Source organism: Ceratotherium simum, chromosome 5, assembly GCF_057802395.1.
Source record: "Ceratotherium simum simum isolate JZ-2026a chromosome 5, ASM5780239v1, whole genome shotgun sequence".
Lineage (NCBI taxonomy): Eukaryota > Metazoa > Chordata > Mammalia > Perissodactyla > Rhinocerotidae > Ceratotherium > Ceratotherium simum.
In genome coordinates, this window is record NC_141904.1 from 81,832,205 (window position 1) to 81,859,600 (window position 27,396).

The following is a 27,396-nucleotide window of genomic DNA, read 5'->3' on the forward strand; positions in this document are numbered from 1 at the left end:
ATTAACTATGCTAACAAAGAAAACTATAGTATGCTAACTAATACTAACTAATGATACTAACAATGCCACCTTTGCTTACTAACTATGCTAATAAATAACACTAAAACACTAATATGCTAACTATACTGACTATACCAACAATAATAACTATACTAACTGTACTAATAATACTAACAAAATAAAAATAAAATAAATTTATTTAAATAAATTAAATTAAAAATTTAAAGAAAATGAGAAAAAGAACAAAAAAAGAAAAAGAAAAATGAGAAAAGAAAAAGAAAAATTGAGAAAAAGAAAAAGAAATGAGAGAAAAGAGAAAACGAATAACAAAATGAGAAAGGAGAACAAATAAAAATAAAAATAATAATAAAGAAAAATGAAGAAGAGAAAAACAGTAGAAAAAAAGAAAAATGAGGGAAAATAAACTAAATGGGAAAAAAAGAAAAAGCAAAATGGGAAAAAACAAACAAAATGGGAAAAAACAAAAATGGAAAAAAAGAAAATGGGAAAAAATAAAGAAAATGGGGAAAAAAAGAAAAAACAACAAAATGGGAAAACAAGCTAACCAAAGTCCAAGCGCTACAGGTCACCACAAAGGAGCTTCCTCAGCCATAAGGACCAAAAACCTAGGCCCGGCCAGAGACTTATATAGGTATTGGTAAATTCCGTCACAATGGCTCCTTCTGAGGTCAGAGCAAGAAATGGGCCAGTCACGGCAAGGGATAACCACAGTGGTTTTCTCACGTTTTGGTCTCAAGACCCCTTTACTCTTAAAAAAAAAATGACCCCAAAGAGCTTTTTATTTATGTGGGATATTAGAGAGTGATATTTACTTTATTGGAAGTTAAAATATGTAGGATACTTCAGTGGCCTTTTCATTTCTAATTTAAAAATCTGTAATAATTTTTGGCTTTTAAAGACCTCATAATGTCTACACTTAAAATATTCCTTTTCCTTAAACTCTGATTAGTCTCAAAATGATCCTACAACTTAACTGATATTATAATACTACAGGAAAATGGTCTGTTGCATAAGACATGAGAAGGGACATCATCAGCATTTATAAAGCTGAGAGGAAGAGAGCTTTCATCGTATTTTCCCCAGGAAGATCATGAGCAGATTTCTCATCAGAAACCTGGGAGGCCAGATGGCATGGATTGAAGTATTCAAAGTGCTGAAGGAAAAAAGAATCCAGCTGAGAATCCTATATCTGGCAAAACTGTCCTTCAAAAATGAGGGAGAGGGGCCGGCCCAGTGGCGCAAGTGGTTAAGCGCGTGAGCTCCGCTCCGGCGGCCCAGGGTTTACTGGTTCGGATCCCGGGCACGCACCGACGCACCACTTATGAAGCCATGCGCTGGCGGCATCCCACATAAAGTCGAGGAAGATGGGCATGGATGTTAGCCCAGGGCCAGTCTTCCTCAGCAAAAAGAGGAGGATTGGCAGATGTTAGCTCAGGGCCGATCTTCCTCACAAAAAAAAAAAAATGAGGGAGAAATTAAGACATTCCCATATAAACCAAGGCTGAGAGAGTTCTTGCCACTAGACCTGCCCTCCAATGATGGGAGTCCTTCAGGTTGAAACGAAAGGACAGGGGACAGTAACTCAACGCCTTATGAACAAATGAAGATCTCTGGTCAAAGCAAGTACGTGGATGATTACAAAAGCTAGGGCTATTGGAACTTTGGCGTGTAGCTCCCCTTTCTGTTTTCTACGTTAAGAGACTAAAGTATCAAAAAACCCAATTATTACTATATGTTTTTGGACACACAATGCCTAAAGATGTAATTTTGTGACATTAATAACTGAAGGCGCGTGGAGTCAGAGCTGTATAGGAGTTGAGTTTCTGTACGTTACTGAAGTTAAGCTGGTCTAAATTGACATTAGAGTGCTGTAACTTTAGGATGTTAAGTGTAATCCCAAGGTAACCACAAGTGAAAATGCTAAAGAATATACACAAAAGGAAATGAGAAGGTAATTAAATGTTTCACTACCAGAAGTCAACTAAATGTAAAAGAAGCCAGTCATGCAGGAATGACAAAAAAGCTATAAGGCGTAAAGAAGACACACAGCAAAATGACAGAGGTAAGTCCCTCCTTATCAGTAATTACTTTAAATGTAAGTGTGTTAAACTCTCCAATCAGAAGACAGACTGGCAGAACGGATAGAAAAATATTATCCAGGGACCAGCCAGGTGGCGTAGTGGTTAAGTGCACGCACTCTGCTTCGGCTGGCTGGGGTTGGCAGGCCCGGATCCTGGGCATGTACTGACGCACCGCTTGTCAAGCCATGCTGTGGCGGCGTCCCATATAAAGTAGAGGAGGATGGGCACGGATGTTGGCCCAGCGCCAGTCTTCCGCAGAAAAAATAGAAGGATTGACGACAGATGTTAGCTTAGGGCTAATCTTCCTCACCAAATGAAAAAATTCTCCAACTATTTGCTGTCTACAAGAGACTCACTTTAGATCCAACGACACAAAAAAGTCGAACATGAAAGAGTGGAGAAAGACAGTCCACGCAAACAGTAACCAAGAGAGCTGGGGTTCCTGTACTAATGTGAGATGAAACAGACTTCACATCAAAAAAGTTTACAAGAGGGGCCGGCCCAGTGGCACAGTGGTTAAGTTCACGGGCTCCGCTTCCAGTGTCCTGGGGTTCGCAGGTTCAGATCCCGGGTGCCGACCTGTGCACCACCTATCAAGCCATGCTGTGGCGGTGTCCCATATAAAGTGGAGGAAGATGGGCACGGATGTTAGCCCAGGGCCAATCTTCCTCAGCAAAGAGAGGAGGATTGGCAACAGATGTTAGCTCAGGGCTAACAAAAAATCTTCCTCACAAAAAGAAAAGTTTACAAGAGACAAAGAAGGACTTTATATATTAATAAGAGGTTCAATACAGCAAGAAGATATAACAATAATAAACATTTACACACTTAATGACAGACCATCAAATTATATGAAGCAAAAATTGACAGAACTGAAGGGAGAAATAGATCATTCTACATAACATTTGGAGCCTTCAATAACCCCTTCTCAATAATGGATACAACAACCAGGCAGAATATAATTGAGGAGACAGAGGACTTGAACAACACAATAAACCAGCTAGATCTAACAGACATACCCAGGACACTACCCAACAACAGAATACACATTCTTCTCAAGTGGACATGGGACATTACATAGGATAGACCATATATTAGGCCACAATTTAAGTTTTGATAGGTTTTATTTTTATTTATTTATTTTAAAAATTTTATTTATTTATTTTTTTCCCCCAAAGCCCCAGTAGATAGTTGTATGTCATAGTTGCACATCCTTCTAGTTGCTGTATGTGGGACTCAGCCTCAGCATGGCCGGAGAAGTGGTGCGTTGGTGCACACCCGGGATCCGAACCTGGGCTGCCAGCAGTGGAGCACGCGCACCTAACCACTAAGCCACGGGGCCGGCCCTTGATAGGTTTTAAAAGATAGATATTGTAGGATTCCAAAAAGGAAATCCAACTCCAGTCTCGGGAAGGCGCGGACCCACAGACACAGGAGACCGAGCTTGATGCAAATGCACGAGGTTTTAATTAAGCGGAGCTCCGGGTCGACACGTATCTCTCGCAGGAGACAGAGGGGTCGACCCCGAACCTTAAGGGGCAAGCTCTTTTATAGGATTCGGAAGCATAAAGCGGGAAAAGGTTGGCGCGGTCTTACATGATTGGCTAATTTAAAACATTTAAACAGTTACATTTTATGGCGCGAATTGCTATGGCGCGAAGCAATTATCAGGTTACACACACGCGTCCCCATCTGGACCCCCTCCACCCCGACCCTCCCAAACTCATCCCTCTGGAGCACTCTCTTGTTCTCAATTTTCCCCGAACAGTTTAGGGCGAGTCTTCTATGAATAGAGTCAGTCAGGATCGATAAACGTTCCCCCTTATACCAGGAATCCTTAGGGTGTGGAGGTGCCTGTCTCTAAGGTATTAACTTTTAAATTTTTAATATAATTTACTTCCTTCATTCCCCACTTCTTCTTTTGTCCCTAGTTCTAATCTTAGAACTTAGTTTTCGGTGTCTACTATCAGTGGCTCATTGTGTGGGAGAGCTTGGTAATGGCGTTGGAGCATCATAGCATGCACTGCATTGACTCTTTTTCTTATGAAAGCAGTAATTCTATTGAAAACACACGGTCCGAAGACCAAAAGTAGACAAAGAATCAGCAAGGGTCCTGCTAGGGAGGATAGTAAGGTCGTCATCCAGGGGGACTTAGTGAACCAGGATTCAAACCAGCTCTGTTGCGCCTCCCTGCTTTGCTGCCTCATGTCTAATCTTTTCTTTAATCTTTGCATTGAATCTCGGACTACCCCTGTGTGATCTGCATAGAAACAGCAGTCTTCTTTAAGGGCCGCACAAAGTCCTCCCTCTCTTAAAAACAGCAGATCTAATCCTCTTCTATTCTGGAGCACTACTTCAGACAGGGAGGTGAGGGACTCTTCTAATTTAGAGATGGACTGTTCTAAAGTCCTGAGGTCTTCATCTATAGCATTGCTCAAGGCAGTTAATCCCCTTTCTCCTGTGACTAAGGCCGGAGTGCCAGTCCCTACGCCCGCGGCAACTCCCAGTCCCAGGAGTACAGCCAGGGTGAGGGATACTGGTTCTCTTTTCCATAATCTGGATCTCTGGTCAAATTCATCCTCGAAACTATTGGCAGTATGATAATAAATTCTAGGCACCAACTGCACAAGCACGCAAAAATCTTGTGACGAATTGAATACGCTAGTTGAGATGCAGGGGGTTAGGCCCGTGGTGCAGGCCCACCACCTATTGGGTCCTGGTACCAAAAAATGACCAGGAGTAGTCGGAAGGCTGACTTCAATCTTATTACATAGAGCTTGGTAGCCTGGGGGAATTTTTCCTAAGCATAGTCCTGAACCGGTCCCCGACACATCCGTTAGGGTTAGCCGCCCTTCTTTGCCCCAAAGACAAGTCGTGTGGTCTGGGGTGTTATTATAGACCCCCATGGTGGCAATTCCTTCATAATAAGGGGGGCTGACCGCTAGGCATAGCCAGCATGATTCAGTCATTTCAGGGTTGGAATCATTCAAGGCGTAGTAAGCTCCCCATACTAAGTTAAACAGTCTGTGCCATCTTTGCTCAGTAGGTACTGCGGGAGGTGGCGTAGATGGTGGTCGCAGGGCAGATCTGGTGACCATATCTACGGCCCCATTTAGGGTTATGGATTTTACCTGGGGGGGTTTGGGGCTATTTAACCCTATCGGTCTGCTGGCGGGGGATTTTTGGGACAGAGGGCCTCTGATCGGCTAGGATCCCGTTTGGCCCTATTGGTCTGCTGGCGGGGGGTTCTATTTTTAATCTAATAGAGAAGGTCAGGCCATCATCGTACCGTTCTTTGTACAATCTTATTCCCCATGAATGACCATTCCCGATCCAGGTTTTAATTGTTTTTCCCTTCCCTGTGAACTGAATGGTTAAGGGGTGGCACCAGGTATTGCATTCTGAGCCCCGACTCATCTGGTGGCTATAATTTGCTCTAACCCTGATTAAATCCCAAGAAGAGGAGGGTTCCCAATAAGTAGTCCCACTGGTTTCACATCCCCAGTTTTTACAGTAGAAGTCTTCTTTGCCCCCGCACCAGGAGTCAATTGAACGAGGTCTGTGGTGACCGGGCCACACGTAAAAGGGGTATGCCTTTAGTTTACCCTTGCGATGGGGGGAGTGGCATCCTCCGGCTTGTTTTGCCCCCCTTCGTCGACCCATGAAATCCCAGTCGGGGGTTCCTATAGCCAGTTTACAAAGGTCAGGGTGTAAGTCTGGCCACCATGTCCAAGGGGAAGCAGTTTTTTGGATTGACCAGGTTATATCTCCTACCTGGGAGACGACTTGCCACGTGAGCAGTTGAGGAGCGTGGGGATTAGGATTGGACGACTTGCTCGCCGTTCCCATGACGCAAACGCAGCTTAAGAGGGTTATCAGTCTTTTCCACCTTCCAGAGATCTGCTGCATTCTGGGGTGCCTTCTTTACGTGTGTGGCGTGAACCCAAGAGGTTATACCGTCCACCTTGACTGCTGTGGGCGTAGTGAGGAGCACCACGTAGGGCCCCTTCCAACGTGGCTCTAATGACCCCGTCCGATGTCGTCTCACAAGGACAGAGTCCCCAACCTGGAATTGGTGCGGGATGAGCAGATCACCAGGCTGGTAGGCCTCTTTTAGCTGGTTCCAGATGTCGCGCCTGACGGCCTCGAGTGCTTTCAAGCGGGCTGACAAAGGTATAGAAAGTATAATGTCAGGGTCATGTATCCCTATTTGTGCCAAAGGGGGAGGGGTTCCATAGAGGATTTCAAAGGGTGTAAGTTTTAAGGGTCCCTGTGGGGTGTTCCGGGCGCGGAACAGGGCAAAGGGCAGGAGGGCTGTCCAGTCACTATCGCCGGTCTCTATGGACAATTTAGTTAGGGTCTCTTTAATTGTTCTATTCATCCTTTCTACCTGGCCTGAGCTCTGGGGTCTATAAGCACAATGTAATTTCCAATTGATCCCCAGTTGACTGGCCAGTCCCTGACTTACCTGGGCAACGAATGCAGGACCGTTGTCAGATCCAATTACCTTTGGGATCCCGAATCTCGGGAGGATTTCTTCCAATATCTTCTTGGCTACTACAGAGGCAGTCTCTTTTCGGGTGGGGAAAGCCTCTACCCATCCCGAGAAGGTATCTACAAATACTAGAAGATATTTATTCCCATACCGGGCCGGTTTGATTTCAGTAAAGTCTATCTCCCAAAAGGTTCCGGGCCTGTCTCCCCGGAGTCTATGTCCAGTGCGGTATTTGGTAACTGCAGCATTTGTGAGAGCGCAAGCTCTACAATCCTTATAAATTTCCTCAGCCGCCTTTCTCAAATCTGGTACCTGGTACGGGGAGGCCTCAATAATTTTAATTAGTTTCTGAGGGCTCAAGTGGGTTAGCCGGTGTAGATGTGATAGATATTCTCGCCCTTCTGCAACGGAAAGGACTTTCTCTTCTTTAGTTAGTTCCCCACCGGAGACAGTTTTGTTGACCTTAGCTCCCTGGAGAGTCAGGACCATAGGTCCTAGTGCCGCCCGCTTGGCTTCCAAATCTGCTAAGTGGTTCCCTTGAGCTATGGGGTCGGTGCCTTTCTGATGACCTGGGCAATGGATGATTGCCACCTTTTTAGGCAAATGTATAGCCTCTAGGAGGCCCAGAATCTCTTTTTTATTTTTGATATCTTTTCCGGCCGAGGTAAGCAGCCCTCTTTGTTTATAAATAGCCCCATGAACATGGGCAGTAGCAAAGGCATACCTGCTGTCCGTGTATATATTCACAGTCTTATTTTCAGCTAACCTTAACGCCTGTGTCAGGCCGATAAGCTCAGCCTTTTGTGCAGAAGTCCCTTCCGGCAAGCTGCTTGCCCACAGAGTCTTTTTCCCGTCTACCACAGCAGCCCCAGCCATCCTCTTACCTTCTGCCATAAAGCTGCTGCCGTCGGTGTACCAATTAGGGGCCCCAGCCCATGGCTCATCCGGCAGATCGGGGCGGGGCCCCGCTTCTGATGCCAAGATGTCGCCGCATTGGTGAACAGGTATTTCATCATCTGCTTCGGGCAGTAGTGTGGCCGGGTTTAAGATGGCCGGTGGGGCGAAGGTAATTCTCTCAGTTAGGAGCAGACTTTGGTAGTGAGTCATCCGGGCGTTAGTCATCCATCGATCTGGAGGCTGTCTGATAATGCTTTCTAAGGCATGGGGGGCTACTACGGTTATCTGTTGGCCCAGAGTTAACTTATCTGGACCTCTTCCCAGCTGGGCAGTGGCGGCGATTGCCCTTAAGCAGGAGGGCCATCCACTGGCTACCGGATCCAGTTTTTTTGATAGATATGCGACTGGGCGCTTCCAGGGCCCAAGGGCTTGAGTTAGGACTCCCCGGGCGATTCCCTTTCTTTCATCTACATACAAGGTGAAGGGCTTGGTCAAATCTGGTAGGGCCAACGCTGGGGCCCCTAATAATGCCCGTTTTAGAGTCTCAAAAGCCTTCTGGTGCTCTAGAGTCCAGACAAAGTTCCCACTTTCCTTAGTCAATGGGTACAGTGGAGCAGCCAGGGTAGCAAACCCAGGGATCCACAATCGGCAGAAGCCGGCTGTCCCCAGGAATTCCCTTACCTGGCGAGCGGAGGTTGGGGCCGGAATCTGGGTCACAGTCTTCTTCCGCAAGGCCGGTTAACCACCTTTGGCCGTCCTTTAGTGTGTAGCCTAAGTAGACTACTTTTTCCTGGCACAACTGTGCCTTTTTTTTCGACGCCCGGTATCCCAACTCACCCAACTCGGCCAGGAGGCGCTTGGTCCCTTCTTCACAGTCTCCCGGGGTTTCCGCCGCCAACAGTAGATCATCTACATACTGTAAAAGAGTCACTTGAGGGTTTTTAACCCTATAATCAGTCAAGTCCCTGTGGAGGGCTTCATCAAACAGGGTAGGGGAGTTTTTAAAACCTTGAGGTAGTCTCGTCCAAGTCAGTTGTCCAACGATCCCCATATCAGGGTCGCGCCACTCGAAAGCAAAAAGTAATTGGCTTTTTGGGTGAAGCCGTAGACAGAAGAATGCATCTTTCAGGTCCAAGACAGTGTACCATTTTCGTGATGGGGGGAGGGAGCTGAGTAGGTTATATGGGTTTGGCACGGTAGGGTGTAAATCCTGCACTCTCTTATTTACTTCTCTCAAATCCTGGACCGGCCTATAATCATTAGTTCCAGGCTTTTTTACAGGCAGGAGGGGGGTGTTCCAAGGAGACTGGCAAGGAACCAGGATTCCTTGTTGGAGCAGCCTCTGGATATGGGGGCGGATTCCTTCTCTGGCCTCTTTGCTTATTGGGTATTGACGCACCCTTATCGGGAGGGCTCCGGCCTTAAGATCTATCACGACTGGGGGAATTCTCGTAGCCGTCCCTAGTCCCCCGGTTTCAGCCCATGCCGTTGGAAATTCGATCAGCCACTTATCGGTATTGAGCCGAGCTCTAGGCTTAGGCTGCTGATGGAGCCGATATTCTTCCTCTAGCTCCAGGGCCAATATCATGGTGGTAGGTGCGGACCAGGATACTGTAGGCCGAGGTTGAGCAAAATCTATTTGAGCTTTCAGTTTGGTTAAAAGGTCTCGACCTAGCAACGGGGTCGGGCATTCAGGAATCACTAGAAAGGAATGGGACACCCTTCCTTTCCCCAAGTCCACTGTCCGGGAAGTAGTCCATGAGTATTGTTTCTGCCCAGTGGCTCCAACAACCAGAGTCTTTTTAGTTTTTAATTTCCCCAAAGGTTGCTTCAGTACTGAATATTCAGCCCCAGTATCAATCAGAAAACTCATAGGGTTCCCTCAACAGTTAGGGTTACCCTAGGCTCGGGGAGGGGGCCCGAGCCCCGTCCCCGCTATTCTTCGTCCTCTCCTAAAGACAACACCTTGGGTGTGGCCCTTTTCTTGGGGCATTCCCTTGCCCAGTGTCCTCTCTCCTTACAATAGGCACATTGGTCCTTGTCCAAGGGTTGCCGTCTGCGTGAGCCTGGTCGTGGGGCGTTGCCCAGGTTCCCTGACTGTCTGTGATCTGGCCCTGTCGCTTTTATCACTGCGGCCAGTATTTTAGTTAGTTTTTTTTCTCGTCTCCTGTCTCTCCTGTCTTCCCTCTCCTCAGCCTCCCTTCTCTCTCTCTCTCGCTTTTCCTCTTCACTCTCCCTTTTATGATACACCTTTTCAGCCTCCTTTATTACGTCCCCCAGGTCGTAGTCTTGCAGCCCCTCTAGCCTTTGTAATCTCCTCTTTATATCTGGGGCTGACTGTCCAATAAAGGCCATAATGACAGAGGCCTTCTGCCCTTCCGAGGACGGATCAAAGGGCGTGTACCTGCGTAAGCCTCCATCAATCGTTCTAGAAAACGGAGGGGGTTCAGTGGGTCCTTGCTGAATCTCTCTTACCTTAGCCAAATTGGTGGGCCGCCTTGCGGCTCCCCGGAGACCCGCCACTAGAGCCCGGCGGTAAGCGGACAGCGACCCCCTACCTTCAGCCGTGTTATAGTCCCAGTTGGGTCGGTTGTGCGGAAACCCTTCTTCCGCCTCAGCTATCGTTGCCGGCTGCCCGTTGGTGCCTCGGATATTCTTTCTTGCTTCCTGTGTGATTCTTTCTCTCTCCTCCGTGGTGAAGAGTGCCTGTAAGAGCTGTTGACAGTCATCCCAAGTGGGCTGATGGGAAAACATTAGGGACTCTATCAGGGCGGTTAATCCGGCGGGGTTTTCTGAAAAGGGCGGATGGTTATTTTTCCAGTTATACAGGTCTGAGGAAGACAAAGGCCAGTACTGGAGGGGTGACAGCTGGTTGGGCCCCGCAGGAGGTGCATACTCTCTGACGGGGGGCGCCACCCTGGTATCAGGCGCGTCCGGAGTGGCTCGCGCGGCTTGGGGTTCGGGCGGAGGGACCCGAGCCAGTCGCCCTCCGTCCTGATTGCGATCCTGGAGCGGGGGAGGGGTAAGGGGGAGGCGAGAAAGGGGGCCATTCGGGAGGAGGCTCAATCTCAGGGTAGACCCCGGGGGGGGCCGAAGGGGTCTCCGACTCCGCTGTTCGAGTTGATTTCGATTTTTGCCGTGTCTCCGCATCCTGCAGCGCCAGGACTCGGGGGCTTAGTTTTTCTGCTTTTACCCATGGCTTAACCCACGGGAGTGGGTTCTGCACCAGATCCTGCCACACTGTAATATATGGTCGTTGGTCAGGATGGGACCCCGGTTTCTCCTGGAAAACAATAGCCCTCACCGCGAGGATAACAGTTAGATTAAACGTCCCCTCAGGGGGCCAACCCACATTGAGGGAGGGCCACTCAGAGGCGCAAAAGTCTGCCAACGCCCTTTTTTTATTTCTACCGACAAATCGTGCGCTCGCTCTCACTTCAGTCCAGTGGTCTAAGGTCAAAGAGAGGGGGGTCGTCATAGTCTGTCCCATCCCGTCAAATGAGGTCCACGTAACGAACAAAAACAGAACAATGAACATCAAAAACACAGCAAGACAAAAACAACTTTGCCCGGTTGGTGTCTGTACAAGCCAACCGAAGGCGGTTTCAGACGGGAGGGGTTTCGTGTCCTCCTGGGAAAAAGAGTGCCGTTCTTTTCTACCTGAAAGGGGGTAGTCAGGCTTTCCTGACTCCCCTTGTCCCTTGGGGCGTCCCCCAGGGTTGCAGCCTGCAGTTCCCAGCACGTCTGCCACTGCAGCCGCTGGGCCCTCTCGGCCCGAAGCGGCGGCTGCCCAGATACCGAGACCAAAGCAATGCTTCGCGGCGCCGCACACACTCGCACACCCAGTCACTCAGGCTTACCTCCAAGGGGTCTTGAGTCTGGGGTGACCAAGCGCAGATCCCGGACGAGCCCCCAAATGTAGGATTCCAAAAGGAAATCCAACTCCAGTCTCGGGAAGGCGCGGACCCACAGACACAGGAGACCGAGCTTGATGCAAATGCACGAGGTTTTAATTAAGCGGAGCTCGGGTCGACACGTATCTCTCGCAGGAGACAGAGGGTCGACCCCGAACCTTAAGGGCAAGCTCTTTTATAGGATTCGGAAGCATAAAGCGGGAAAAGGTTGGCGCGGTCTTACATGATTGGCTAATTTAAAACATTTAAACAGTTACATTTTATGGCGCGAATTGCTATGGCGCGAAGCAATTATCAGGTTACACACACGCGTCCCCATCTGGACCCCCTCCACCCCGACCCTCCCAAACTTATCCCTCTGGAGCACTCTCTTGTTCTCAATTTTCCCCGAACAGTTTAGGGCGAGTCTTCTATGAATAGAGTCAGTCAGGATCGATAAACGTTCCCCCTTATACCAGGAATCCTTAGGGTGTGGAGGTGCCTGTCTCTAAGGTATTAACTTTTAAATTTTTAATATAATTTACTTCCTTCAATATCAGCACGTTGGAGGTAAATACTAGGGCGGTGGGTGTAGGGCGCCGGGGCCAGCCTGGGACCCCTGGCCTGGGACGCGGGCTAACAAGGCCAGGGAAGGGGCAACGCCCCGCCGCCTGAGTTTCCCTCTTTCCAGGGTGAGGATAGTTTTACACAACAACCTGGAGTTTAGTTGAAAGGTGCACTCTGTTGAAATAAGGCATTTTGATTTGCTGTGTTTTTACAGTGTGGACACCAAATTGCTAAAAGCTTGCTTTGGGACTGCCAGTGAATTTATCTTTTGCGGTTTTACTACAAACTTGATAGTTCCCTCTTTTTTTGAGTTAATCTTTTGGAATTAATATCACAATGAGTTTGGGCTCATGGAGCCAAGGAAAAGTTACTTCACCCTACTGGGAAGAGCCGATTTTTTATTTGTTTCTTCAAGAACGCAGTGTTACAAACAAACACAAAAGCTCTTTAAAGTACCAAAGGGGAGTACAGGACAGTATATCCAAGATCATTCTGTGGGGCATTCGAGGATTCCTTCTGCAAAAGGCAAGAAAAATCAGATGGGATTAAAAATTCTAGAGCAACTGTTACCGAACCAGGCGGGCTTGCCTCCTGGTGAGTTAAATAAGACTCTACACCAGTGGAAGTTGTCTCACAGAGTAAAGTGTGTTTGCAGCAAATAGGAGGCCATGAGGAAGCATTTCCAAAGTCATGGCGTCCTCGAACAAAGGGAAGCAGGAACTTTTATTTTGGATGGGGAGTGAATATTCAAAAGGGAGAGGTGGGTATTCGCTTGCGCAGGCTCAGTTGGAAAACATGCTTCCATATACACTGCAGGTTAAGTAATGAGGCCTAAGCTCCTCCTGGAGAGATCTTTGCATTAAAGAGAAGGCAAAGGTCACGGGCTGTAGCTCTTGTGGTAAGGTTTGGTCAGTTTCAGGGTGGTTGGTGGTTGCATCTCCTTAACATACAAAAGGGAAAACAACAACTTGGGAAAATAGTTAATTGCTTCCAAACCCACCCTTGAGTTTCTTGGGGCACCTAGTTTGTGACACAACCACATGCAGTTCTCTGTTGATGAAAAAGATGTTGTAGAAATAAATGAAAAATTCAGAGTTACTTTTGGCAATTACCAATTGTGAGGAGAAGTTCAGCCTGTTTAAAAACAGAAGCAGACTAAGTAAAGGCCTCCGAATAGATGTGGCTGCCCTGTGAAAGTACAGCTGAGATCTAGGGAAGAAAAATTTCCTGGAGTTGTGAGCTTCAGAGGACTCTTATTAGCAGAGAGGACAATATCGGGAATATTCTTTGGAGTAGAATTACTGAAGGTCGTGGCCATGGTTTCACTGATGGGATATATCAAGGGAAAAGCTTTTTCAATGTGGTGAAGATTGTGGAGTATTTGTTGCATTTGACAAGCTAGAAATCATAGAAGATGATGACAATGGATTGGAAAGTGATTATGCAGGTCCAGTGGACACAATACAGGTTGAACATCCCCATCTGGAAATAAACTCAAGAGTTTCTTTGAAGCTTGGAGAAACTATAGAATCTGGAACAGTTATATTTTGTGATGTTTTTCTGGGAAAAGAAAGCTTAGGATCTTTCGTTGGTGCGGACATGGATAATCCTATTGGCAACTAAGATGGGAGATTTGATGGAGTACAGCTTTGTAGTTTTGCAAGTGTTGAAACTACAATTCTCTTGCATACCAGTGATATCATCACAGATAGCATGACACAGGAAAGGAGGCCTCCCAAACTTGCCTTTATGTCAAGAGGTGTTGGGGACCAGCATTCATCCAGCCATAATAAAGGCTACAGGATCTACCTCAGACCCTTGAAGTAGAAACACATCTGAATTATTTTACACCTTAAATGGGTCTTCTGTTGACTCACAACCACAATCCAAATCAAAAAATATGTGGTACATTGATGAAGTTGCTGAAGACCCTGCAAAATCGCTTATAGAGATATCTCCAGACTTGGGACATGCTGCAAGCTCCTTCTGTGAACTCATTATCCAGCGAGAACAGATTTCATTCTTTACCATTCAGTCTGACAAAGATGCCCAATATCAATGGAAGTATTGGCCACAGTCTTCTTTCTCTGTCAGTTCAGTCTGTGATGGGAGAGCTAAACAACGCACCTGTACAGGAGAGTCGGATCTTCTGGTAACTCACATGGTCTGGAAGTGGGCTCACTCGCTGAAGTCAAAGAGAACCCTCCTTTCTATGGAGTCATCTGTTGGATTGGTCAGCCACCAGGACTCAATGAAGTACTAGATGGACTGGAACTGGAAGACGAGTGTGTGGGCAGTACAGACGGGACCTTCAGGGCACCTGGTATTTCCCCGTGCCCTGAAGAAGGTGCTGGTCATGAAACTGAAGAGCTGCAGGACCAACTCAAGGTTTGCATCCCTGCAGCCGGTTTCCAATCAGATCCAATGCTGTGACTCTTTAGCATTTGGAGGCCACCTCCGTGACGTAGTAGAAGAAAAGTCTCCACCAAAAATGGAAAAAGAAGGTTTAGAAATACTGATTGGAAAGAAGAAATGTATCCAGGGTTATTATGATTCTTGTTATATATACTCAACCTTACTCTGCTTGTCTGCTTTTAGTTCTGTTCTGGACACAGTGTTACTTAGACCCAAAGAAAAGAATGAACATTATAGTGAAACTCATGAGCTGCTGAGGATAGAAACTGTCAATCCTCTGAGAATATATGGATATGTGTGTGCAACAAACACTATGAAATTGAGGAAAATATTTGAAAAAGTTGAGGCTGCATCAGGATTTACCTCTGAAGAAAAAGATCCTGAAGAATTCTTGAATATCCTGTTTCATCATATTTTATGGTAGAACTATTGTTAAAAATAAGACCAGTGACGTCAGCATCATGGTGGAGTGAGCTTCCCCCATTGAACTCTCCCCCTCTAAGACACAACAAAAAGGACATTCATATTCCAACAGAAGCTATTCACACAACACAGGGGACATGTGAGGCACCTAGGCAGCCGTACACCCGAGGACTGAGGTGCTGGAATCTCCAGACTGCTTTAGCTTGGCCTATGTGCAGGCTCCAGCTGACTTGGTGCAAGCAACTTCGGCCCACCACACTCCAGTTCCAGCTTCTTTGGCCCAGCGCACTCCAGTTCCTCCTTCGTTGGCCCAGCGCACTCCAGTTCCAGCTTCTTTGGCCCAGTGCACTCCAGTTACAGCTTCTTTGGCCCAGCGCACTCCAGTTCCAGCTTCTTTGGCCCAGCAGCGCCCCAGCTCCTCCTTCTTTGGCCCAGTGCACTCCAGTTCCAGCTTCTTTGGCCCAGCGGCACTCCAGCTCTTCCTTCTTCAGCCCAGCACACTTCAGTTCCAGCTTCTTTGGCCCAGCAGCACTTCAGCTGCTGCTGCTTCAACCCACCCACACCTGAGCCCCAGCTGCTTTGGCCTAGCTGCACTCCAGCTCCAGCTATTTCCACACTTCCCCCCGAGCAGCCTCCACTCAGCCACACTACAGATCAGCTAGGGGCTGACAAGAGTGCCCACGGATTGAGGTGGGTCAGATTACACAGCCCTTGACCCCCACCCAGCGCCAGCAAGAGGAAACTGCGCTAAGGGAATTCATTGCCACAAGACCCCCACTACAAGAAGTGCTCAAGAAGGCCCTCATCCCTGAGGAAAAAAAGAGAAAGGGGATTCAAAGTTTTGAACGAGGAGGAAAATAGGTCATCAAAATGGGAAAAATTGCAGTCCTCTATCAAAATAGATTAGCAAACACTTAATTATAAAACCAAAGATCAAGGGAAGGTAAGCACCAAGCATAAATATAACCTCATCATGTTAAACACAAACTCACAACACAAGAAGGAATAAGATGTGACAACAATAACATAGAAAGGGAAGAGGAAAGAGATCAAATCGATTTAGTCTAAGGGAATAAGAGGCCATCAAAAAATGGACTATCACATCCACGAGATTTTTTATACAAACCTCATGGTAAACACTAACCAAAAAATCAGAACAGAATCACACATGATAAAGAAAGAGAAAACCAAGAGAACTCCCACACAGAACTACCAAACTGCATTGGTAGTCTGAAACACATGGGATGAGAAACAAAAGAAATACAAAACAACTGGAAAAAGAGTGATAAAATAACAACAACAAGCCCCCATATATCAATAATTACCCTAAATGTAAATGGACTGAACTCTCCAATCAAAAGACACAGAGTGGTGGGACGGATTAAAAAACAAGACCCAACAATATGCTGCCTCCAGCAAACACATTTCAGCTCTAAAAACAAACACAGGCTCAGAGTGAAAGGATGGAAGACAATACTCCAAGCTAATGGCAAACAAAAGAAAGCAGGTGTTGCCATACTTATATCAGACAAAGTTGACTTCAAGATAAAGCAGGTAATGAGAGACAAAGAGGGGCATTATATAATGATAAAATGGACACTCCACCAAGAAGACATATCACTTTTAAACATATATGCACCCAATACAAAAGCATCAAGGTATGTAAAGCAACTGTTAACAAACCTAAAAAGAGATATTAACAACAACACAATAATAGTAGGGATCTTAACACCCCACTCTTATCAATGGACAGATCATCCAGACAGAAAATAAATAAGGAAATAATGGACCTAAATGAAAAACTAGATGAGAGGGACTTAACAGACATATACAGAGCACTCCATCCAAACACAGCAGATTACACATTCTTCTCAAGAACACGTGGAACATTCTCAAAATAGACCATATTTTGGGAAACAAGGCATACTTATATAAATTTAAGAAGATTGAAATCATAACAAGCATCTTTTCAGACCATAATACCATAAAGTTAGAAATCAACTACAAGGAAAAAACCGGGAAAGTGACAAAGCTGTGGAGACTCAACAACAAGCTATTAAACCACCAATGGATCATTGATGAAATTAAAGGATAAATCAAAGCATATCTGGAGACAAATGAAAATGAAAATACACTGTACCAACTCATATGGGATTCAGCAAAAGCAGTCCTGAGAGGGAAACTCATAGCAATACAGGCCCACCTTAACAAACAAGATAAAGCCCAAATAAGCAACCTCAAACTACACCTAACAGAATTAGAAAAAGAGGAACAAACTAAGCCTAAAGTCAGCAGAAGGAGGGAAATAATAAAAACCAGAGCAGAAATAAATGAAATTGAAATTAAAAAAACAGTAGAAAGGATCAAGGAAACAAAGAGCTGGTTCTTTGAGAAGATAAAGAAAATTGACAGACCCTTAGCCAGATTCATGAAGGAAAAAAGAGAGAAGGCTCAAATAAATAAAATTAGAAATAAAAAAGGAGAAATTACAACAGATACCACAGAAATACAAAAGATTATAAGAGAATACTATGAAAAACTATATTCCAACAAATTGGACAATCTGGAAGAAATGGATAAATTCCTAGACTCATAAAGCCTCCCAAAACTGAATCAAGAAGTAGAGAACCTGAATAGACCAATCACAAGTAAAGAGATTGAAACAGTAATCAAAAACCTCCCCAAAAATAAAAGTCCAGGACCAGATGGCTTCTCTGGAGAATTTTACCAAACATTCAAAGAAGACTTAATACCTATCCTTCTCAAACTATTCCAAAAAATAGAGGAAGATGGAACACTTCCCAACACATTCTATGAGGCCAACATCACCCTGATACCAAAGCCAGGCAAAGACAATACTAAGAAGGAAAACTACAGACCAATATCCCTGATGAACATAGATGCAAAAACCCTCAACAAAATATTGGCACACCGAATACAGCAATACATTAAAAAGATCATACACCATGATCAAGTGGGATTTATACCAGGGACACAGGGATGGTTCAACATCCGCAAATCAATCAGTGTGATACACCACATTAACAAAACGAGGAATAAAAACCATACGATCATCTCAATAGATGCAGAGAAGGCTTTTGACAAGATCCAACATCCATGTATGATAAAAACTCTCAACAAAATGCGTATAGAAGGAAAGTACCTCAACATAATAAAGGCCATATATGACAAACCCACAGCCAACATCATACTCGATGGGGAAAAACTGAAAGCCATCTCTCTGAAAACAGGGACAAGACAAGGGTGCCCACTCTCACCACTCTTATTATTCAACACAGTACTGGAGGTTCTGGCCAGAGCAATTAGGCAAGAAAAAGGAATCCAAATAGGCAATGAAGAAGTGAAACTCTTGCTGTTTGCAGATGGCATGATCTTATATACAGAAAACCCTAAAGAATCCATTGGAAAACTATTAGAAATAATCAACAACTACAGCAAAGTGGCAGGGTACAAAATCAACTTACAGAAATCAGTTGCATTTCTATATACCAACAACGAACTAACAGAAAGAGAACTCAAGAAGACAATCCCATTTATAATTGCAACAAAAAGAATAAAATATCTAGGAGTAAATTTAGCCAAGGAAGTGAAAGACCTATACAATGAAAACTGTAAGACATCATTGAGCAAAATCAATGATGACATAAAGAAACGGAAAAATATTCCATGCACTTGGATTGGAAGAATAAACATAGTTAAAATGTCCCTACTAGCTAAAGCAATCTACAGATTTAATGCCATCCCAATCAGAATCCCAAGGACATTCTTCACAGAAATAGAACAAAGAATACTAACATTCATATGGGGCAACAAAAGACCCCGTATAGCTAAAGCAATCCTGAAAAAGAAGAACAAGGCTGGAGGCATCACAATCCCTGACTTCAAAACCTACTACAAAGCGATAGTAATTAAAACAGCATGGCACTGGTACAAAAACAGACACACAGATCAATGGAACAGCATTGAAAGCCCAGAGATAAAACCTCATATCTGTGAGCAGCTAATCTTTGACAAAGGAGCTAAGGACATACAGTGGAGAAAGGAAAGCGTCTTCAATAAATGGTGCTGGGAAAACTGGACAGCCACTTGCAAAAGAATGAAAGTAGACCACCTTCTTTTGCTATACACAAAAATTAACTCAAAATGGATCAAAGACCTGAAGGTGAGACCTGAAACTATAAAACTCCTGGAGGAAAATATAGGTAGTACACTACTTGCCATCAGCCATAAAGGGATCTTCTTGAATTCCACGTCTACTCAGACAAGGGAAACAAAAGAAAAAATAAACAAGTGGGACTTCATCAGATTAAAGAGCTTCTACAAGGCAAATGAAACGAGGAGCAAAATGTATAGGGAACCCACCAGCTGGGAAAAAATATTTGAAAACTGTATATCTGACAAGGGATTAATCTCCATAATATATAAAGAACTCACACAACTGAATAACAAAAAAACAAACAACCCAATCAAAAAATGGGCAGAGGAAATGAACAGACACTTCTCCAAAGAAGACATACAGATGGGTAACAGGCACATGAAAAGATGCTCAACATCACTAGTCATCAGGGAAATGCAAATCAAAACAACACTAAGATATCACCTCACACCCTTTAGAATGGCTATAATCACCAAGAAAAGAAGCAACAAATGCTGGAAAGGATGTGGAGAAATGGGAACCCTAATCCACTGCTAGTGGGAATGCAAACTGGTGCAGCCTCTATGGAAAACAGTATGGAGATTCCTCAAAAAATTAAAAATAGAAATACCTTTCAAAAATTAAAAATAGAAATACCTTGTGATCCAGCTATCCCACTACTGGGTATCTACCCAATGAACCTGAAATCAACAATCCAAAGAGGTTTCTGCACCCCTATGTTCATCACAGCATTATTCACTATAGTCAAGACATGGAAGCAACCCAAGTGTCCCTCTGATGACTGATGAATGGATAAAGAAGATGTGGTATATATATACCATGGAATACTACTCAGCCATAAAGAAAGACAAAATCGTCCTATTTGCCACAACATGGATGGGCCTGGAGGGTATTAAGTTAAGTGAAATAAGCCAGAAAGAGAAAGACAAACACCACATGATTTCACTCATATGTGGAAGATAAACCAACACACGCACAGATAGAATGGTTTGGTGGTTACCAGGGGTGGAGGGATGCAGTTATAAGGTGATTGATAAACAATAATGTACAACAAAAATTTCAGAATAAAAACAAAAAAATGTGAAAAAAAAAGAATAAGACCAGCAGGTCAAAAAGTACAAGATTGTTACTACTGTCAAATTTTTATGGAAAAAAGTGAGAAAGTTGGGGTTCCTACAATTCAGCAGTTGTTAGAATGGTCTTTTATCAACAGTAACCTGAAATGTGCAGAGCCACCATCATGTCTGATTATTCAGATGCCTCAATTTGGAAAAGACTTTAAACTATTTAAAAATTTTTTTCCTTCTCTGGAGTTAAACATAACAGATTTACTTGAAGACACTCCCAGGCAGTGCCAGATATGTGGAGGCCTTGCCACGGATGAGTGCAGAGAATGCTACGATGATCCTGACATCTCCCCTGGAAAAATCAAGCAGTTTTGTAAAACCTGCAACACTCAAGTCCACCTTCATCCCAAAAGACTGAATCACAAATATAACCCAGTGTCACTGACCAAAGATTTACTTGACTGGGACTGGAGCCACGGCTGCATCCCCTGCCAGAAGATGGAATTATTTTCTGTTCTCTGCATAGAAACAAGCCACTATGTTGCTTTTGTGAAGTACGGGAAAGATGACTCTGCCTGGCTCTTCTTTGACAGCATGGCTGATGGGGATGGTGGTCAAAATGGCTTCAACATTCCTCAAGTTACCCCATGTGCAGAAGTAGGAGAATACTTGAAAATGTTTCTAGAAGACCTGCATTCCTTGGACTCCAGAAGAATCCAAGGCTGTGCACAAAGACTTCTCTGTGATGCATACATGGGCATGTACCAGAGTCCAACAACGAGTTTATAAAAATGAATGGGGTCATCTGGACAGGCACAGAAACCGAATGCAAAATCTGAAGGTTGCATTTTCCCCAAGCTGGCAGTTTTGTTCAACAACCATTGCCAGCAATGGATGTCTCTGTGGTGACGATCCTTCAGAAAAGTATTCCTGTGTTTAAAAACAAATCACTTTTGTGTTACTGACGTATTTAATAAGAAGCATTTTGCACTCTAAAAAAATAAAAATAAAAAAAAGATAGGTATCGTACAAAGTATCTTTTCCAACCACAATGGGATGAAGTTAGAAAGCAGTAACAGAGGAAAAGTGGAAAATTCACAAACTTGTGGAAATTAAACAACATGGTCTTAAAATACCAATGTGTCAAAGAAGAAATCACAAGGGAAATTAGAAAATACTTCAGAGATAAAGGAAAATGAAACACAACTTATCAAAACTTATGGGAAACAACAAAGCAGTGCTAAGAGGGAAATTTATAAACACTTACATTAAAAAACAAGAAAGATCTCAAACCAACAATCTAACTTTATGCAACTTAAGGAACTAGAAAAAGAAGAACAAACTAAACCCAAAGCTAGCAGAAGGAAAGAAATAATAAAGATTAGAGAAGAGACAAATAAAATAGAGAACAAAAAAAACAACAGAGAAAAATCAACAAAACCAAAAGTTGGTTCTTTGAAAAGATTAACAAAATTGACAAACTGTTAGCTAGACTAAGGAAAAAAGAGAAGATTCAAATTATTAAAATCAGAAATGAAAGTGGGGACATTACTACTGACTCTACAGAAATAAAAAGAATTATTAGAAAGTACTATGAACAACTGTACTCTAACAAATTGGATAACCTAGATGAAATAGACAAATTTCTAGAAATACAAATCCTACCAAGACCAAATCACAAAGAAACAGAAAATCTGAATAGGCTTATAACTAGTAAGGAGATTGAATCAGTCATCAAAAACCTCTCAACTAAAAAAGCTCTGGACCTGATGCCTTCACTGGTGAATTCTACCAAACATTTAAAGAACTAACATCAATCCTTCTCAAACTCGTCCTGAAAATTCAGGAAAAAGAACACTTCTTAACTCATTCTATGGGGCCAGCATTGCCTTGATACCCCTCAAATATCTCTGGCCCATCTTCTAGACAGTCACCAGAGGATTTTGCTAAAATATCCAGCCAGATGGGTTCTTTGCCCAGGGACTTGAATCTGGATCCTGTAAGATATTTCTACTTTCTGTGTGAAGAGAGGACCAGCAGTGCCTCCAGAATCAGGCTGAACACATATGGACCCCATCCAGGGGCCTCAGCCCACAGTGGACATCCACAGCTGAAGGGAGTATTGTGAACTGAAAGACCATCCTGAGGAAATTGCTCAGCATGTAGCACAGAGAGCCAAGGAGATGGAAATGTAAAAGATAGGCTCTGAAAGACAGGAAGGCCCATGAAACTTGAATCAGAACCCCAGGGGAGAGAAGGGAGGATGGAAGAGAGCAAAATGGAATATTGCCCAAGCTGGGGCTAGCATTGCCTTCTCAAGCAAATGTGGGCTTGCCTCTAACCCTCCCTCAGGATTCCAAGGAGGCGAGTGTCCAGAGACTATAGTGGAGAGAGAAGAAAGGAAAGAAGGAAGTGGATGTTAACTGAATGCTACTACATGTTACACACTGTCTCATCTACAGCCTCACTTAATGGGTCCATTGGCTGTGAGGCTGAGATCTTCGCTCCCATTTCATTGTGGAGCAGATAATCACCATATCTCATTGGCCTTCACGCCCTTAGTGGTTAGCTCAAAAACATGCACGCGGTAGGTGTTCAATAAAGACTGTTGATCGAGTGTGAAATCTGAGGCTTGGAGAGTTCAGTGTCTGGTCCATGGTGACACAGAGGGTAAGACGAGGAGAAAGGATTTGAATTCAGAATTGTCTGACCCCAGTGCCTCTACTCCTTCCATTCCATGGTGCTGAGAAATGTTTGCTCACCTCCCGAGGGCATCTGCTCAGCCCTTAGTCCAGCACCTCCAGACGTGGCTGCAGGAGAAGGGCCCCCAGGCCATCTCTGATTTGGGGCCAGCTCTCATTCTGTCCTGGAGACTGAGTGTTCAGCTCTGTTTACCCCACACAGCAAACATTCCCAGCTTCGTCTGCCACCTTCAGCAATTTTCGTACCTCTTTGCACACAAAATAAACTGCACGTTCTCATTTTGGGTTTGGGGAAAAAGGCCTCGTTAATTACAAAGGCTGTCTTGCCTTGGTGCAGAGCGGAGAGTTCACGGGAAAATGGATTAATATTGACTAATTGCTTTCACTTACACATCTTGGTTCCAATTAAGACGACATTTGTAACTGAGCCCACTTTCTCCAGAAGCAGCTCCCATGCTCCCCAAACAAGCAGTCCTCGGATTTCACCGGCTGCTCCTGGCCAGGAGCCGCTTGCTGCTGCTAAGAGAGCAGCTTGCTGACAGCCTCGCCCCGTCCCGTGCCTGACTAAACATCGCGCAGGTGCACTGAGAAGCTAAAATGACTGATTGTAAAGTTTAGACGTCACAGACTAAAACTCCGCCACGTGCAACACATAGAACCCTCTCAAATCTGCAAACGCGCCCCATGAAGAAACATGAAAGACAGTCGTGCCTGGGCAGAGGACTCTTCAAACTTCAGCCCCCAAGGACACATGGATGCTCCCCCTCCCCTACCTAAATCCCCAAATAAAAACCCTCGTGTGTAGCTTTTCAGGGAGTTTGGGATTACAGCATTGGCTGCCTGTTCTCCTTGCTCAGCGCTTTGCAATAAAATTCCTACTTTCTTCCACTACACCCCATGTCAGAGATCGGCTTGCTGCGCGACGGGTGGGTAAACCCACTTCCAGTTTGGTAACATTTTCATTTGTGGAAAATGAATACATCCGATCTTGCAAATGTCTCACCTCGGGGAAAATAGTGCACACGAATTCACAAACAGGTTTCTCCGGTAAAAACAGTTCCCTGCTGCTCGGGGAGGCTGAAACAGCCAACCAGAAAGGTAGCAGCTAGGATCACTTGAGTCTAAAGAAAAATAACCTCACCCAGCAGGGACCCCTGGGGTTAGGGGTAGGGTACAGGGGGGACACTCAGGGTTCATTTTCTTCCCACTTAGCAAAGACCACTAGCTCTTGGCATCCATCAATACCTCAGTGAGCCAAGCTAATGAAATCCAGACACTGCCTTTCTGGTCATCAAATGCAGCTCCCTGCCCACTATTTTTAGGAGAGTTTGTTATGGAAGAGGGGGACAAGGGAAGTTTCTCCGTTGAGCCGGGTGAATGGTCCACTTTTCTTTTTTCTTCCAGCTAGCCCTGACTTTCTCGGCTTTGGTGTGCTCCCGCCCCGTGTCTAACCATCTGGGGTTGTGCTGGCTTGGGGCAAGAGCCGGCCAATATGTGCTTCAAGGCCAAGGAGCTATATAGCCTAGGAGGTGATGCCCAACACAAAAGGGGGCGCGGTTCCTGCAGCACGTGGCCGAGAGAAGACACGGTCTGTGTGGTCAGCAGGGGCCAGGTGGCGGGAAATGGGGAGAGATCGGTCAAAGAGCACACGGCTGCCGTGAGGGAGGATAAATAAGTCCAGAGATCTAATGCGCAGCACGATGACTGGAGTTAACAGTGCCATTTCATATACTGGAAATTTGCTAAGAATAGATCTCAGGTGCTTGCACCATGGGAAAAAAAAGACAATTATGTAAAGAGACGGACATGTTAATTAGCTTTATTGTAGCAACCATTTCCCTATGTATCTATATACCAAAACACGCTGTACACCTTAAATATATCTCATTTTTATTAAAAAAAAAAAGAGAGATCTGTGATATGAATGGCCAGTAGCTGTACTCGGACTCTGTGACTTCTACGATGGCAGAAATGACACTCCTGCCAGGCTCAGGCCCAACCTTCAAAAGGACTGGCAACTTGTGCTTTCTCACTCTTAGAAACCAGCCACCACGCTCTGATGAAGCCCATGGAGCCACGGGGAGGAGGACCAAGGCCCCCAGCCATCAGCCCCTGACAGCTGGCTGTCAAACCAGCACCACCTCGCCAGCCATTGTGAGCAAGGCCTCAGCTGACATCACATAGGGCAGAGAGGAGCTGTCCCCACTGGACCCTGCCCAGACTGTGAAATCTTGAGTAAATAAATGATGAATCTAATTTAAACCACTAAGTTTAGGGGTGGTTTGTTACACAGCAACAGATAACTAAAACACCACCTACCCCTTGCTCCACACACGCTCCGGTTCTTCAAATTCCCTCACCCCCTGTTACAGACTGAATGGTTGTGGCCCCCAAATTCATATGTGGAAGCCCTAACCCCCAAGGTGGCTGTATCAGGAGATGTGGCCTGTGAGGAGGTGCTAAAGGCTAAATGAGGCCATAAGGGTGGGGCCCTGACTCGGCAGGACTAGTGCCCTCACAAGAGGAAGAGACCCCAGAGCTCTCTCTCTGCCATGTGAGGGCATGGGGAGAAAGCGCCAGCCAGGAAGAGGGGTCCCACCAGGAACCCACCCTGCCAGATGCTGACCTGGGACTTGCAGCCTCCAGAACTGTGGGAAAATGAACTTCTGTTGCTCATGCCACCCAGTCTCTGGCACTTTCTTGTGGCAGCTGAGCTGACGGGTCACCCCTGCCTCAAAGCCTCTGCACACACTCCTCCTGCCTGGAACGCTCCATGTGCTTAACGTCTGACCATAGGTCATCTCAGCAACTGTCTCTCTGACGCAGGGGGGCATCTCTGACCGCCCTCCACACACTCAGCCAGGCCTCCCTCCCTGTTCATCCCTCTGCAAGCAGCCTGCCCCTCCGCCACAGCACAGGCCAGTCTGCAGCTGAGATGCCTGGGGGGACGCTGCCCAGCCTGAGCTCAACACAGGACCTGGCACACACAAGTGCTCCCCTGTAGAAGAGACAGCGGCACTGCCCAGGAAGGTAAGGGCACCTTTTGACCCAGAAGTTCCGCTCCTAGTCATAAACGCCAGTGAAGCATGGGACACGGCCCGGGCAGTGTGCTCCTGGAGCCCTGAGCGCGAATGGGACCAGTGGGTCTCAACCGGAGAATGGATGAACGTGGCCCATCCACACAAGGGACACTAAACAGCCACGGGAATGCCTGCACCCTCACTACCCCCAGCAGCCGAGAAGGTCGCCCAGGCAGCCGGTCCCCAGAGAGGGCACGCATCACAATCCATGTGAATGGAGAAAAACAGGCAAAATGGAACACCTCAGCTGAGAGGTGCCCACCAGGGAGTGAGACTGGGATGCCGAGCAAGGACATGACCGTCACAAAAGTCAGGGCACCGGTCCCCCGGGGAGAGGGGCTGTTGTCAGGAGGAACTTGAGTGCTTCTGGGCTGCTGGAAATGTCCCATTTACTGACTTGAGTGGTGAATACAGATGTCTATACCACGTGAATCTTTAAACTGTATACACACACATATACATATGTATGCATATGTAGTTTGTGTGTCTTCTGTGTGTATGTTACAACATTAAAATGGAAAAAATGAGCACTTGTTCAACAAAGTGATGGATTATCATTTTTAAAAAAGGGGAGAGAGCCCCCACTTTGCTCCTCGAACACCCAGGCCCGCTGTCCCAGGGGGACCACCCGGCATCCCCTGGCAGCGCCCAGTCTGCCCCGCACTCTCGCCAGCAGCAAGCAAGACCCAGAGCAGGTAGTTCCCAGCAATGTGCGTTCCAGCTACCTCAATGTAAACCCCTTGTTCTAGAAGGACAGGGGACTCCCTGTCCAGCAATTCCGAGCAGGCATCGGTGCCCGCCACACTGCCCCCTGCGCTGGCAAGTGACGGAAGACCCGAATGGCCTGCAGAAAGTTGTGCTGTCCCCTTGCCCCAGGGGACAGGGACAAGGTGCAGACAGCCCTCTGTCAGCTGGACGACTCTCCAAGGACATCCTCAGGCAGCCTGAAGGACAGCAAGCCACCGGCGGTGAGGAAGGGCAGCCCGGGAGCAGCGGGAGGAGGTGCTTGTTCCTTGATTTGTTTCCCATTTCATCACAGCCATGCGGAAGGAAAGCAGGCAGGGGCGCTTGTGCACATGCGTGTGAGTGTGTGCGTGCGTGCGCGTGTATGTACCTCAGTCTCCATCTCCATCTCCGTCTCTCCCCCTGGGAAGCCAGCTGCCCTGCCTGTAAGCGGCCCTGTGGAGAGGCTCACGTGGAGAGGACCTGATGCCTCCTGCCACCAGCCACACACGTGAGCCGACAGGTAGATTTCCCAGTCCCTGGGACAATGGGGCCCCAGCCGGTATCCTGACCGTGACCTCACGAGAGCCCTGAGTCAGAACCACCCAGCCACCCAGCTCCTGGGTTCCTGACGCCCAGGGACCAACACAATAAACATTTGCTGCTGTGGGCTGCCAAGGGTGGGGGTCGTTTGTTACCCAGCAATAGACAGACTCCTCCTCAAAGCCTGTCCGCCATCACCTGCGTGACAGCCTTCCCTCAGGGCCACCTGACGCCTTGTTACTGATGTCTCTTTGCTGTCTCTCTCTTCCTCGTTAGGAGGAAACCCCCAGGAGGACAAGGGATTTGTTAGGT

The 27,396-nt window shown here is 46.0% G+C and overlaps 2 protein-coding genes and 2 pseudogenes across 2 annotated transcripts in view; 2 read left to right on the plus strand and 2 right to left on the minus strand.

Annotated features, from left to right (window-relative positions):
- Positions 1–27,396, minus strand: part of RAD18 (RAD18 E3 ubiquitin protein ligase) — a 257,812-nt gene that overhangs the window by 157,776 nt on the left and 72,640 nt on the right. The window lies entirely within an intron of this gene.
- Positions 3,547–8,028, minus strand: LOC147917105 (uncharacterized). Its single transcript, XM_087431393.1, has 2 exons — positions 6,571–8,028; positions 3,547–6,266 (listed from the first exon to the last, which is right to left on the minus strand). The coding sequence occupies exons 1-2, from the start codon at positions 7,717–7,719 to the stop codon at positions 6,258–6,260; spliced, it is 1,158 nt and encodes a 385-aa protein (XP_087287519.1). The 5' UTR covers positions 7,720–8,028; the 3' UTR covers positions 3,547–6,257.
- LOC147917106 (ubiquitin carboxyl-terminal hydrolase CYLD pseudogene) lies at positions 13,579–14,955 on the plus strand (annotated as a pseudogene).
- On the plus strand, positions 19,886–20,825 carry LOC147917107 (ubiquitin carboxyl-terminal hydrolase CYLD pseudogene; annotated as a pseudogene).